Source organism: Meleagris gallopavo, chromosome 5 (genome assembly GCF_000146605.3).
Source record: "Meleagris gallopavo isolate NT-WF06-2002-E0010 breed Aviagen turkey brand Nicholas breeding stock chromosome 5, Turkey_5.1, whole genome shotgun sequence".
In the NCBI taxonomy this organism is placed as follows: domain Eukaryota; kingdom Metazoa; phylum Chordata; class Aves; order Galliformes; family Phasianidae; genus Meleagris; species Meleagris gallopavo.
The window spans coordinates 14,849,191-14,864,296 of NC_015015.2; the positions used below are offsets into that span (position 1 = coordinate 14,849,191).

A 15,106-nucleotide genomic window follows, 5' to 3' on the forward strand; every position below is an offset into this window, starting at 1 on the left:
AGGAAGGGAGACCCCACGCTCCCCTCAGAGACTGAGCGGTCTGTTTTTTAGGGCTGGCTGGGAAGGGATGAGAGCTGAGCAGAGAGTGAGGGAAAAGGCCAGTTGAGAGTATTGGCCTCTACTGTGAGTTAACTAGGGACTCATCTACCCAGTCACTTCATAGAATCATTCCTGTTGGAAAAGACCTCTAAGATGACCAAGTCCAACCCCCAGCCCACCCCACCGTACTCACTGACCTCATCCTTCAGTGCCACATCTACCCTTTCCTTGTACACTCCAGGGACGGTGATTGCACCACCTCCCTGGGCAGCCTGTGCCACTGCCTCACCACTTTCTCTAAGAATTTTTTCCTAATATCCAACCTGAACCTCCCCTGGTGCCCATGTCATCCTATCACTGTTACCTGGGAGAAGAGGCTGACCCTCATCACACCACAACCTCCTTTCAGGTCACTGTAGAGAGAGATAAGGTCTCCCCTGAGCCTCCTTTTTCATCTTCTTCAGTGAGTAAACCAATTATTCAACTGATACCACACTTTTTAAGGCAACAGACCAACATGGACAGCCTAAGAAGTTCTGTATGGACTGCTAGGAGAGACTCACTTCACAGCACTTTTGTTCTGAATGATGTTCACCATCATCCGGTTTGCAGTGAGTCAGAGGGAAGGGACATGTTCAAAGAACAGGGGCTGTGTTAGATCAAAATCAGCAGACAACAGCCCACTTCACACAGAGCTGGGCAGGGCAAGAAAAAGGAAAGCCTGCAGATAAATGTGAGCTATACCACAGTGTCCCCTTTTCCACCCTCAAGAATATGTAAGAGTCCAGTAGCTCGGTCACATCATGCAGGGATTTGCACTGCAGCACTTTGCTGTTCAGTGCTCACTTGTAGGAGCCGCCACCATGACTTCTGCCCAGAACTACAGAAATGCAACCTCTGTAAACGATTAATTAGATATATCTTTACCTCAAAAAACAACCAGTTTTATCTGGCCAGTTCTACTGTGGCCTATTCACTTCAAAAGAAGCATGCAGCTAATCTTCTGTTCGCAGAATCAAGCCATATTAAACTGCTTGGCTTGAGATGTCTAAAGCATGCCTCAGGGGCTCGAGGAATCTGGAGCCAGATTATTGTAGCTGCACCAACTGAAATTTCAGCATGGCTCATTAACAGGCAGATAAGTAACGAGCAGACTGACAGCAGCTCAACGAGCTACCAAAACGCTGAGCTGCAGTACAGTGGATCTACTGGAGCCAAGAGATTTTCAAATAAAGTATTTAAAGGTACATAGCATGAGTTCCAAGATACATCTATGCCCAGACATGAAGTATTTGTTTTATATATGGACTAAGTAATTGATCAGTAAAAAGAGAGAAAATATATGAACAGTAGAGGGTAATAGAAGAGAAAATAATCCAGGAGAGACCCAAAGGGACTGATTAAATGCCTGTGGATGGATCTCTTGGAGTGGCTCAAGGGCACCTGATGATCCACTATGTAGTTGTGAAATTCCTATGAGCAGCACCTCAAGAACAAAGTTGCCTGGAAAGAGCAAAGGCACTCAATAAAGCCACAGCCAAAAGCTGGGTGCATGTGCTTTATCACTGGTTGATGATGAGCCTTTGCAAGTGGGGTCCTACATTGCCCAGTTTCTTTCCAGGCACTCTTGGTCTGAGCCTCCAAGCCCCAAGAATGCAGCACTTGAGATGGGTGGAAGATGCTGTCACGTCTCCAACATGTTCAAGTAGAAGTGACAGTGTTAAAACAGCAGAGAATCAGGATCCTCATCTGTCCTCTTATAGGGGTTTTCTAGCAATACTATTTATCATTCTCTGAGCTTTACCCCCCTGTCTCACCTATCACAGTCATACATAAAAACAAACATCCAAGGCCTTTTGTGATTCCTTCATTTGTCCCGTGGGAAAGCTTTAAACTTAGCACCACGGCTTAATGCTCTCTCTTCATCCCTGTTTTGGCCTGCCAAAGAGATGCTGTCAGGCTAATCCTGTTATGTTTATCCTTAGCATATTAACATGAAAGAGATGAGTGAAACACAAGGCAAAGCAGGGTCCCCTTGCCTGCGTGCAAGAGCTTTACGGGACTGTGGGGGCTTGTCAGAACAGCTGTTTTTTTTCTTCTTTGCTCTTAACCCAATTGTATACACAGCTGTACTGCTGCATGTGCCAGGCTTCAAGGCTGTAAGAAGTGTACTTTCTTGTGATACATTTCCAAAATGCTTTATAGTGCAAAAAATCACCTGTCCACGAAGAGGCTGCAGCCAATGCAGTGCAGCAATAAGCTCTCAGCCAGTCAGTTTTTCATCCATTATCTCATACCACCTCAGGATATCCCTGTTATTTACTTCTTGCTTATAGTGGAGTTTCCGACAGCCACTTGAAGAGTGTGGCTTCTCCCAGGTTCTCCATTCAGCAACAGGAGAAATTCTCACACTGTCTTGGTTTTGGCTGGAATCTCATTAATTGTCTTCACAGTAGCTGATATGGTGCTGTGTTTTGGACTTCTTTCATGAAAATAACAGTGATACCACACCAATGTTTTAGTTATTACAAAGAAGTGCATACACAGAGTCAAGGGCTCTTCAGCTTCTTTGGTTTTGAGTATCTGAGTCTTCCAATAGGAAATGTAAATACTGTCCAGAAAACCAACAAAACACCATCGCACCGTCCTGTACAAAACACACCCTAGTGCTTACTGCTGTCCAAGAGCGCAACCTCTGTGCCACAAAACAAAAGTTCACCCTGTTCCTGCTAAAAAAAGTTACAGTGCACTACTTCCCGTGTTGTTTGTTTATAGCAAGGGAAATGAGTAATAATTTCTGTGGCCAGAGCTATGTATAGATAGTTCTGTAAGACACTGACATCAAAATAAATATAGGGTACAAGGTCTAAGAGCTATGAAATTCCTAACTCTGGTGAACAGGATGCATGAGCGTTATTAAATGTGTCTGGTTCTACAAGCATGGATACAAGGAGACAACATGCTGTGTTTGAAAGCTCTACACTAGCCCCGCACTCCGGGGAAGCATCTCCTTAATTCCCCCTGCTCTGCCTTCCCCGATCATCCAGACTCTGGCTGTTTTAAAGAGAAAAAAATAAGACAGCAGATGAATTGCTCCTGCGCTTCTCTGGAAACAAGGGTTTCTCATCCACTCACTCCTTGCTTATTATTTACAAGTCTCCTATACATATCACCACCAGAAACAAACTTCTCAACCCTTCCTGAGCACTACATGCTGCAGCAGGCAACTAAATCAAGTGAGGCTGAATCTCTTGCAACTCCTGAAAAAAAACTCAACACAAACATTTGCAAGACAGTATTTCTTTATTGCCTGCACCCTGCTTGCCCACCAAGAAAACATCCTTAAGATTGTACATTAAGAACAACCAACCAACCAAAAACAAACAAAAAACAAACACGTGGTAGTTCTTCCTGTTGCAGTATGACAGTGCTGAGGAAGGTAATTACCACACGCTGCATGGTACTTGTGTGACAGGTATACTTTACTCCTTTATCTTTCACGTGCTTTTTACACAGTGTGGGAGCTGCACTTTCAAACCATGGTAGCAGATTAGATACCATACTCTTCTTCTGCTGCAGCTTCCAAAATCCTGCCCAGCATGCTGTTGCAGGTAAGTAAATTCTGGTGTTATTAATGTGCCCATACTAAAGATGTCAATTCTTATTGCCAGTTCTTATTAACCTACAACCAGAGCACAATGCAAATGAATCGTTGACAGCAGCTCCTCCAAGTCAGCTAGCGAATTTTACTGACTTGGCAGGTAACAATGTCTGTGCTCTTCCATGGTCACATTAGTTAGAATGCACAAAATCCACGTCTGCATTTGGACAGTCATCTGGTACAGGGCAGTCTAAAGTTTTGTGTTTTCCAAGAACAGAGATTTCACTTCCCAAACATCCTTTCTTGCAAACATTAGCAGTTCCACTGGGAGCGCTGCTGGTGTTACCCTAAGCTCAAAACCAGCAGCCCTACTTTCTTCAGGACCTCTTCTAACGTACTGCTTCCTGGTCAGTTTGTGCAGTTCAATTCACCAGCTGTACAATAGCAAGGACCACAGTCAGCAGTAAGGACTGAGCAGACACTTAGTACTTTTGGCTATTCCTTTAAATCAGGAACCTGGCTCTTCCGGAGAGAAGCTTCCTCTTTCCTACTAGAAGTAAATGGCACTGGGAGGAACCGTGGAAAGACTGTGTAATGCAGTAGGTGACTCAGATCACTTTTCCTGCATGGAATATTCCCAGAGAAATTTCTGCAGCAAACAGATATTTGGAGCCAGAGTAATTGCCTTATCCCATGAGAGGAAGGAGGCGATAAATACAGGCCTTGCCTATGCTGAGGGTTGGAGAACTGTTTCCTAGCTGCAGTTTCACATATTGTGCCCAAGATTTCAAAGACATGTAAAGAAATGGGTTCAAGGAGAAACCCGCAAAGTTTTAAAAACAACTGAGCTACAAAACAGAGGAAGAAAGGCTCTTCACACCCAGGCACAGTAGCAGCTACGCAGAGCCAAGGTAGCTGATATGCTTGTGGGGCCAATTCCTACCTCAGCCATCATTTCTTCTCATTCTGCTTTGCACCACTCCATGGTGGAAAACAAGCCCCTTCCTAACAGGAATAGGTGCAGCCCTTCTCTTGCTGAGGCCCTTCATAAGGAAATTGAGGTTATTGCACAAGGTCCAAAAGCAAAAATTTCACTATGTACCCATTGCAGCTGAGGCAGCCGCCTCATGCTTTCAGCCCAAATACATTTCAAAGCACTGCTGTCAGGCCAGCAGGGTGGAATCTGGGCACATTTCAGTACTGCGGATATGTCCACTCCTAGCTGCTGAAGACCTTTCAGAAAAGAATAAAAGAATGGGAGGAAACAGGCAGTATTCAGCCTTACAACAGGCTGTACATGGTTCCCAACAGATACAGCACAACTCCCACAACAGGTTATGGAACAGCAACACGTACCAGCACAGCAGTCGCCTGCTAGTCCCAGAGCAACTGCTCTGTGTTCTGTGAAGAGTACAAGAAGGAGAGTAGCAAAGTTCATTAGGGTAACACAGTGAAGAAAGCCAGTGGCATGAATGGTTTTAGCAGTTCATGCTATATCCACATATGGAAGCAGTTATCTACGGTGTTGGCCAGTCAAACCAGATTTCCCACCAAATGCAGAGCCTGATCCAGATCTTAGAAGAACAGGCAAAGGCTTCCCTGTCTACCACAGCAGGCTGTCAGCTGGGCTTTGCTGTTATAGAACCAAGAAAATCCTGCTCTTAGAGAGAGAAAGATTCACTACCTAGAGTTGGCTGAAATTTAAAATCATCTCTTTATTTCTTACACTAAAATAATCCATTTAACACATCACCCACTGTGTCCTTCCCTCTGCTGCTAGACCACCTTTTTGCCAGAAACTAAAGGAACAAGACTTCATTTTACATGGAAATGATGCCTCTGGACAGAAGACCCAGTTTGTGACATTCGTAAAGGCCTGCCAAATTCCCCCAAGAGATCAGAGGCCTCCTATAAGTAGGGCAGGACATGCGGGTGAGAAAGGGAACAGTACAGATCATATGCACATTCTGCCCCGATTTAGCGCCTCGGAATTCCCAGATGAGGAAAAGTTGCAGATTCTCTAAATCTCTGCAGACATGATACCATCAGATTCAACTTGCTCAGAAGGAATTCCAGCTTCATGAACGGTGCTGACACTTGGCTCTTGATGACATACTGATGTTCCTTATGTGCAGCACCCTTTCCTTCTGACATCTTCCAGCTGCAGGGCATTCTCCCTCTGCCTGTCTTCTTGTGCTGTCAGCAACCTGGAACAAGCAGCACAGATCAAGAACAAAACTGAACTATTCAGCTCTTCCTGCGGTGGCATCTGACTGTGCCCTTTGCTCTCCCATCAGCCAGGGCTGTTTAGGATTGTAAAAAGTGACTGGGCTGTGTCTGGGAGCTGGACAAAATAAACCACACACAGAAAATGAGCATGAATTTCCAAGGAAACAGAAAGGAACTGAACATGGACAAGAGGGGGCAGCATGGTGTAGTCAGAACACCGAATTGAACACAAGTGGCCTGCAACTTGTTTCCAAGCTCCTGCACTGATGGTAGAATCTCAGGCTGCTCACTTCACTTCTCTGGGCAGCAACTGGCAGCAGTGTGGTAATAAAACACGCTGAAAGCATGTGTTATGAGAGACAGGATTTATCTACTTAAATCATCACAGTTAATAAACACCTAAGTCCTGCTGTGAGCTTAACAGAGGTGATACAGCAGGAGGGGAAGGGATAAAAGAAAACAAAAGTTTTGTATATTTTTGTATTTTTCTTACAAGATTTCAAAGACTTTAAAAAAAATCCAAACACAAGTTCTTTTGAAAAAACTAAAAATCTCAGTGCAAACTTCCTTCAGCTTTATAATGTGTTTTATCCTTCCTTGTCCTTAGCAATAAAAATACTACTTCCAAAACATCACATTCTGTATGGATGAACCACTCCCTAGAGATGCATGTAGATTTCATATTGAAAATGCCAACTTAAAATTTGAGATAGCACACCGAGTTAAATTTGGGATATCACACAGAGTTTTGTGATGAAATATTCAAGTTAAACTCTTGATCTTTCAGCAGCCAGCTCTGCCAGAGGAAGATCTGCATGTTATGACATCCAGTCTATGCTTGGTACTCTAGCCAGAGAAGACACAAGGGCCCTGGAGTCAGTGGGGAAGAACCTATTTTTACTGACACACCAGAAAGTCAGCCTCTGGCAGCATTTCTTCTTGCCCATTCCCTAAGAGAGCCCACCAGTGATCTACAGCTGGGGAAACACCCCAGAATGACTGTTCCCATCACTAACCTGGCCATGTGCAGCATGGGCTCCATGATGTTATAGCCAGTCATAGCGCTGCACTCATAGAAGACAGCCTTGTATTCCTGCCAAAGAACACAGCAAGCACCAACGTCAGCTGCCAACTCTCCCCCACCATTCATCCACACCTCTGGGCACTGACCCACCTAACCACCAGAAACACTGCTAGCAGCACATGGGACCAGCAATGTAGCTGCTACTGCTGTACCCCCCTTGCCAGAAAATGAGATACATTTTCAGCTACTGAAGGCCCAGACAGAGTATCCAGAAGGTAACAAGTGGGAGGTGTTCAGGAAGAAACACCATCCTTTTGGGATAAGTGGACTGCCTTACCTTTGTACTGCAAAGTCCAAAAGATGGGGAAAAGTTCTGAAACCCTGTTTGTCCCCTCCCACAGGGCTTCAGGGATGAGAGGATAAAGGTAGCAGCAGGCACACAAATAGAGGTGGCAGGGGAGGAGACAGAGCAGGTATCAGAGGAACATTGGTACGTGTTTGTATCAGAGTGAGGGCTGAGAGGGAAGGTACCGTACTGGGAAATGGCTTCAAGAAGGGCTCTTCACCAGTCCAGCTCACAGCTGGAGGGAGGCTGTAGAGCAAGTGGAGCAGGAGAGCACAGAGACACACCTTTGCCAGCCTTTCCCCCTCCACCTTGGGTACACTCCGAGTCTCTCTCCCTGTGGTATCCATTTTATTTCCAAGCAGAAAAACCACAGCTCCATCCTCAATGCCCTCCTGCAAAAGAAACAGAGCAAAACACCCTAGAGACTCAGCTGAGGGATGGAAATATCTTGGAGCAGGTCCTGCTCCAGAGCACACAAAACAAGAGCACTACCGCTGACTTCAGTGGCAGCAGGATTATGGTCCCTGAAGGAGCTGCCAAAATATGCCTTTTAAGCTTACTAAAGGGCCATTCCTCAAGCAGCCCCAGGGATTTGTGGAAGGAAACTTAAACCATGGGGATATATTTCAAATGGTTGGTGTGTACAGCTGGGATGCTGAGAGAGGAAAGGCAGGGAAGAAGTTCTTCTCTGGGAAATAAGAAGACAAAAGAAAAGTCCAATGGTTTGTCCCAGTTTAATGGGACAAACTACATTTAAGACTAGACAGGACTTCTTCAGTTAAAACTTTTATTGCGTGTATGTGATACTGTTCATCTGATGTGCTATCCTAAACTCAACCATCGCTTTCTGAAAAGCACTATAAGCGGTTAAGCAGCTTTCAATGCTGACAGAGTCTCTGTACTACCTAGGCAACTCCTGGAGCCCATTATCTTAGCTGAAACTCCACCTCTGTTCCACGAGAGCATCATCACAGTAAGAATGCAGAATAAGGCTTTAAGTTCTCTCCAAATTTGACTGTTCTGGAGAACTTACAGTGCCAGAACAGCTGAGGTTTCAAAGCAAGAAAAATTGTAAGATGAGAGAAAGAAAAGATGAGAGATTATTAAAGTTACAGATTTGGGGGTGCTTTGTTTTTTTTGTGTGTGCTCAGTTTAACCCTCCTGAAAGGAGACTGATTTCCAGAGGCTAGTTTTGAAAAATCTTAACCTTTGATCTTTTAAAGTCTAGAGAAACAGATAAGCTTTTTTTCCTCGCCCGGCAGGCCTGTGAAATTTACAGCGCTAGAAACCTCTAACCTTTGCTTTTTATTTCAATTTAGGATGTGTTTTTTGACACTCAACACGATCTCAAAGCAAAACCATTCTTGACACTTTCCCTACAACTCTGAGCCACCTGTACACAACGTATTTCAATCATACAGAGGTATTTTAGTCTCAGACACAAGCCACAGAAGAATGCTTTTTGTTTAGAATTTGGAAATAAAAAAAAGAGGGGAAATTACTGTAATATTGATAGACAGTCAACAAAGGAAAACAAACAAGCAAACAAAAACCAACTGTTGAAGTTACAGCAAAGAAAAAAACAAGCTATTTCTAGTATAAGCTATTTCCAGTATAAGCTATTTCTAGACTGTCATCTAGAAAATTCAAAAGGAGTTGGGATGTGATTGTGTGAAGTGCTGTACATGCTGCAGAACTGAGCCTAGATGCACCAGGGCCAAATATCTTTCCTGCACACAGACTAGATAGACCAGGAGATTTCCTCACCTGAGCATAGGTGCAACAGCTGTTGTTTGGAGATGCTGCCAACACATACCAGCTACTTCCACATATACCACTGTTTTGGCTTGTTCCACTACTTTCTGCTATAGAAACATCCCTCCTCATTTAATGGGCTGCCATCGTACCCTCAACAAATCCCTGCTTCCATACACACTACCACAGGCAGTACCTGTAACATCTGCTTTGTGCATCCATCTTCACAAGGACCCCCTGAGGCCCCCAGGAACATTGCTCCCAGACAGATCGTTGGAGCGAGACCAGAGCAAGGCACAGGCAGCTCTGCCAGCAATACACAGCCGAAGCCCCACTCTCACCTGGACGCTGCTCATCCAGTTCCTCACTGCCATGAAGGAGCACTCGGCCGTAATGTCGTACATCACCAGAATCCCATCTGCCTTCCGGAAATACTGCTTGGTGATACTCCGGAACCTGAGCCCCAACAAAACCAAAGGCACTCTCAGAACCACGATGGTGTAACGACATGAAACAGAACACGATCATCTGGCTCCTAGTGCTCCCTGCAAGGCCTGGCAGCCCCTGTGCATGAGATGCATCCCTTGGAGCTGGCCTACAGACTGATGACAATTCAGTTAAAACCCTGAGCTTTTCAGAGCCCATCTGTGCAGCAGGCCAGGCAGCCATGAGTAAGGAGTTTTTTCAAACACATGGTGCTGAGAAAGCAGGACCTTTCTAAGTCAGGAGGAAAGAAGTACTGAATAGCCTGTTTAGGTGAGGTAGAAAAAGGTAATGCCTGTAAAAAAGGAAACAGATGGAAAAAAAAAAACTTTTTTCTACAGTCTGGAAGAATGTGCAGATTAAGCTGTAGCATAGAATAAACTAGGTGCATAATGTCTGCCTCGCTGCTGTTAAAACTGCAATTAAGATCTCAGCATCAATATAGTCCACTCCCAATTTTAAATCTATAAAGCAGTTCTGTCATACATAAATTCAGATGTTAGAAACAATTTCCAGGTGAAACTCCCACCAGACATCTACATTGTCCCGTGGGTTCCTGCTAGAACCACAGACTTGTATTTTGGGAATAAAATCCAATTTAAAACAAACAAAAAAAATGCTTAAAACCACTAAGCAGTTTGTCATAAGGCCACCATGTCATCATATTGCCTGCAAACTGATGGAAATAAATGTAGTATCAGTACCAAGATCTCACTAGACAGCTGTGAATTTCCACCCTGCATAGGCTAACAAGGTCTCCTATTAAGAGCCAAGAAAACCTGCAGCTAGTAGTGACCCTCCTGAACTGTCCACCTGATTGCCTGAAGCCTGTACTGTCTGACTACACACAGAGCATGCCATTCTGGCAGCTACTCCAACTGAGAAAGCACAGACTGTATCTTTGGCAGTCAAGACGCACCTCTGGAAATACAGGACGTGCCAGATGCTCCAGAAAAGAATGTCGAATATAGCATGAACCAGACTCAGGGGAATCACTAAGGAGTTCTCCCCTGCACAAGAAGCTCCTGTGTCTGATATAGAATATTCAGTTGTACACATCCAGTTAGAAGTAATTCAAATCTCTCTAGAAGTAAGAAAAGTTTTGGTTTCTTCCTACTCAGTATCAGCACCGAGCCAAGTTCTTTCTTTCAAGTACACAACTAAGACCTGCTAGTACTTCAGAGGCATACTGTCCTTCTGCAGACATAAATATAGTGAGTTTGGCCTCTAATGCAGCCTAGTCTCAAAGAAGTGTCTCATTTAATGTCATGAAAACTTCCTGATAGGCTACAGCACTAAAAACACAACAGAATACTCTTTTGAAACAGAAATCACGATTTCTTCAGCATGAACTTGGAGTTTGGAAGAGTTTGCCTTGCAGTAGAAAACCCTACTTTGTGCATTTCCCAAAAGTCTGCATGATCTAGCTGACTGAGGCAGGCAGCGTCCCTACTTTCCTGGCACAGTGCAGGATTTTAATATTTCCATGACTTCAGCTGCCTCCTCAAGGCTTGGTCCCATACCATATTTAGAATTAAATATCTTATACTTATTTTTGCCAGGCTCTGTGGTTAACAACCTCCTTGAAAATGCCTCTGAACCTAAGCTTCAAAGTACATTCTAAATAAAGTATAAATTACATGAGGTTGTGGTGGGCCTTCATTTCTAGTAGTACTGTAGATGAATGTTAAATGCGTCCTCTGCTACTCTGATCTTCTCCAACAGTACTGATGACAATATCTTGCGATGGCCCGTGTTTTTGAAACTAGAGGATTTCAAATGAGGAGCTATCACCAAAAATTACACTGCCCCTCTGCCAAGAATTATCACTTCTATGAGTCTATCAGCAGAAATATACCCAGGTGCATGCACTCCTTGCCCTGTCCTTCTCTTTTTTACACTGAGCCTAGCAGCAGGAAATCCTCACATAATTGTTTACCTTTCTTGTCCAGCTGTATCCCACAGTTGTAAAGCAATTTGGGTGTTGTCCACCATCAGACTCTTCACCTGGTAATCAATACCTGTCAGGGAGGTAACAAGAATAAGATCAACACTAGTGCAGGGAAACTGCCAGATTGACTCAAAGCTGAAAGATGCACCACCTTAACAGAACCGCAGGAGTTGGAAGGGACCTCAAGAGATCATCAGGTCCAACCTTCTGCTAAAGTAGATACCCTACAATAGATCACGCAGGTAGGCATCCAGACAGGTCTTGAATATTTCCATAGAAGGAGACTCCACAACCTCTCTGGGCAACCCGTTCCAGTGCTCTGTCACCTTTACAATGAAGAAGTTCTTCCGCATGTTTGTATGAAACTTCCTATGTTCAAGTTTTAGGCCATTACTCCTTGTCCTATTACTACTGCACCACTGAGAAGAGCCTGGACTCATCCGTTTGTCTCCTACCTCCCATCAGATATTTATAGACATTTATCAGATCCCCTATCAGTCTTCTTTTTCCAGGCTGAACAGACCCAGGTTACTCAGTCTTCCCTCATAAGGGAGATGCTCCAGGCCCTGTATCATCTTTGTGGCCCTCCACTGGACTCCTTCTAGGAAATCCCTGTCTTTTTTGAATGGGGGAGCCCAGAACAGGACACAGTGCTCCAAATGTGGTCTCACTAGGGTCAAGTAGAAGAGGAGGAACACCTCCTCAACCTTCATTTAGGTTTTTAAGAGCTAGAAGATGTCTGGGCTAAAGTGACAGACAAGAAAACAAAAACAACCCCTTCCAGACCAAATTCCTCATCCTTCTCAGTCAGATTAGTTTGGAACCCTATTTCTTACCGATAGTTGCATTGAGATCAGCCAAGAACCTGTCATAGCAGAAGCGATGGATGAAGGAACTCTTACCAACACCAGAGTTCCCCACAAACACAACTTTGAAGATACGATCTGGGGAACAACTGGCAGGTTCCAGCACCTGGAGCTACAGTGGAAGAGAGAGATGCAGTTTATAAAAGTCCAGCCACAGACTGTGGTTTGATTTAGCTTTTAAATCACAAAAAAAAAAAAAAAACCCACAACCATGAAATGTACTACAAATCTATGGAGCTGCAGTTACATGGGAAAAGCCCCCACTAGCAGGTGTTTGAGGCTGTACACTAAGTACTCAGACTCACCCTGCTTTCAGTGCCAACTGGCTGTCCTCTAGGAGATAGTGGAGCATCATCCAACCCATCTGCATTTTTTCTACAGTCAGCATCACTCTTCAAAGCCATCTTCAGCCTCTCAGCACCTGCTCCCACTGACCACTTCTCCTGGTCTCTGTTCTTCTCTCCAAAGTTCGTGCTGCCTCTTTCTCCTGTTTTCAGCCACATCCCGTTGCCTGAGAAGTATTTGCAATTCTTCCTGTTGGGTTCTTCCACTGCCATATCCATAGGGAAGGTGACAGGAAGGTCCGCAGAGGCCAGTTGTCTGTATTGAAGGCCACAGGCACCACAGTGGGGTTTGGAAGCAGTGCAAGAGAAGGAGGAGGGGGTCGGAAATTCCCAAAACACCCAGCATGATTCGATTAGTGAATATGCAACACTTGCAGGAATGTTACCTCATGCACTTGCTCCCTGTGACTAAGGTATCAACAACACCCCTGGGAGAAAAGAGCTCCCTGGAGCTATGCTGTGCTCATGTGCTGACATGTATTTCATTCATTTTAAAAGAAATTTCCCACCTTCTGGATTTTTCAAGGATTCTTTGCAACCCACTTTTCCCAGTACTGAAAAATGAGGCAAAGTATACAAAGGTGGCAACAGAAAAAAAAAAATTTAAAAATGCAATGCTAAAATAAATAACAAAGGTTTGCAGGCTAGTGAAAAAGGTTTCGGCTGCAGGAAGGAGAGTGAGGGCTGTGTGATTACCCTTAGGACGCCGCACGCAGCAAGCATGCATGTTACTGCCCTCTGCTGACGGTCTTGACTGCCACAGGTGTACAAACTGCAGCGAGCTCGAGCAGACCACACAAACAAGGCTGCTGTACACGGTAAGAGGAGGAACGGACTTCAAAAGACAGCTAGCATAGCAAATTCAACTGCAATCATTGCCAAGGAGCAAGGAATTGTCTTTGGTCTGCCTCGGCTTTCTGTGGTTGAAGAACTAGAAGAGAGTGAGAAGACTCACAAGTCAAAGGTTTTATCCATCAGAGACCTCCAACACTTTTGCTGGCCACCAGATTCCATTTGGAAGGAGAGACCAAAGGCTCACTGCAGTCTGTCTGCACAGAGACACCGCATCCCACCTCTCTATGCAAATTTTTTCCCCTGCTATAGTGCAGGAATCAAGGCAACATCTCTCTGGTGGCTTCACCTCACCAAGACTGCGAGATTCGCCTGCTGCCGAGTCCACACTTTTTTCTGTTAGATGGTGCTCACATCCCTGGCCATCCTCCCTGCCCCTGCCCCACATGCCAGGGCAGAGCTGGGCAGCTGGGACTTCCCCCTGTGCAGCAGAGACAGACACATCCTCCTGGGCTCAGGCTCTGGGGATCAGTCCCCATCTCCCAGGGCCAACAGAATTAGCTGCAAGGAGGGGCTGAAGCTCAAAAGCCTCTTTAGGGAAGAGAACAAAAAAAAGGGGGATACAAACAGAAGACTTTCTGAAGCGATCCTATCTCTAATGCAGCTTATTCATGTGACTCAAGCTATGTGACAGCACTGAGACAGAGGGAGAATCAACAAATGCTCTCCTGCCAGACTTCTCTTCTTACTAAGCCTTTCTGTTTGGTTTGTGCCAACAGCCACTAACAGCATCTTTGCAGGAGATAGCAGGTCAGTAGCTGGCCTCTCTGAGGAACCAGGCTTTGGGCCAATACAGGTATGCATGGCACATAGTTCACAGGGGCCAATGCTTAATGCTAGCACAGCTGAGGCAAGCATGCATAGGTGGCTGTTGAAAACTCTGCACTGTCCGCACGTAGAGGGGCAAAAAAAGGCATAGACCACATAGACAAGCTTGTCTGTGCCAGCTGGCCAGAAGGCCTGGTGTGTCAGGTGAGCATTTGCAGAGATATGGAGGCAGATGGGCAGAACGGAGCCACCTGGAGCTGGGCCTTCTCCTCGGGGCTTTCAGCTGCTGGAGAGAACACCAGCCTTGTGCAAGTCCTGCCCTCTCCCATGCCCCAGGGACACAAGGTCTGGCATAAGGCACCAACAGACAGGGTTTCTGCCTGAGGAGAAACAGCACACTCGGGGAGATGATCCAGGCATTTTAACAGAACTGCCTGGCTCAGAGGCAGCCTGCTTCCCTCCTGTCCCACAGACATTTCTAGATGAAGGCCAGCACCACAGAAAAGTTCACCAAAAGCAGTATCCTTAGTTTCATGCTGAGCCCACACCACCTCGTGCCAAGTCGAGCTTTATCTCCCCCATATTCCCACAGACAGACAGATAGCACTGAGGCATGGAACCAGACAAGGGACACAGTTTGACTGACAGTGTTCCAGCGGGCACAGAATGACACCACGGACACAACACAGATGCCCATCTGACCGTTTGACCGGCTTGTCGTCCAGCAGGTAACTGCCTAGCACTGACCCTTTCTTCAAGAGGGGCTTTTTGCTCTGAGGTGCCTGGAAGTTGAAAAGAGAAGGGTTGAAGAATGTCAATACAGCCCAGGAATCTGGCCAGCCCCAGTT

The 15,106-nt window shown here is 45.3% G+C and overlaps 1 protein-coding gene across 3 annotated transcripts in view; it reads right to left on the reverse strand.

Annotated features, from left to right (window-relative positions):
- Nucleotides 1–3,311: 3,311 nt before the first annotated feature.
- CRACR2B (calcium release activated channel regulator 2B) overlaps nt 3,312–15,106 on the reverse strand; it is a 38,441-nt gene continuing 26,646 nt past the window's right edge. For all 3 annotated transcript variants that reach the window (XM_019615428.2, XM_010711143.3, XM_019615429.2), the window contains exons 11-18: nt 14,961–15,040; nt 12,600–12,894; nt 12,265–12,406; nt 11,417–11,498; nt 9,336–9,450; nt 7,524–7,631; nt 6,886–6,962; nt 3,312–5,847 (exon numbers count right to left, since the gene is read on the reverse strand). In XM_019615428.2, the coding sequence (XP_019470973.1) occupies nt 5,766–5,847; nt 6,886–6,962; nt 7,524–7,631; nt 9,336–9,450; nt 11,417–11,498; nt 12,265–12,406; nt 12,600–12,894; nt 14,961–15,040 (981 nt within the window). In that variant the 3' untranslated portion in view covers nt 3,312–5,765. The remainder of the gene's footprint in view (nt 5,848–6,885; nt 6,963–7,523; nt 7,632–9,335; nt 9,451–11,416; nt 11,499–12,264; nt 12,407–12,599; nt 12,895–14,960; nt 15,041–15,106) is intronic.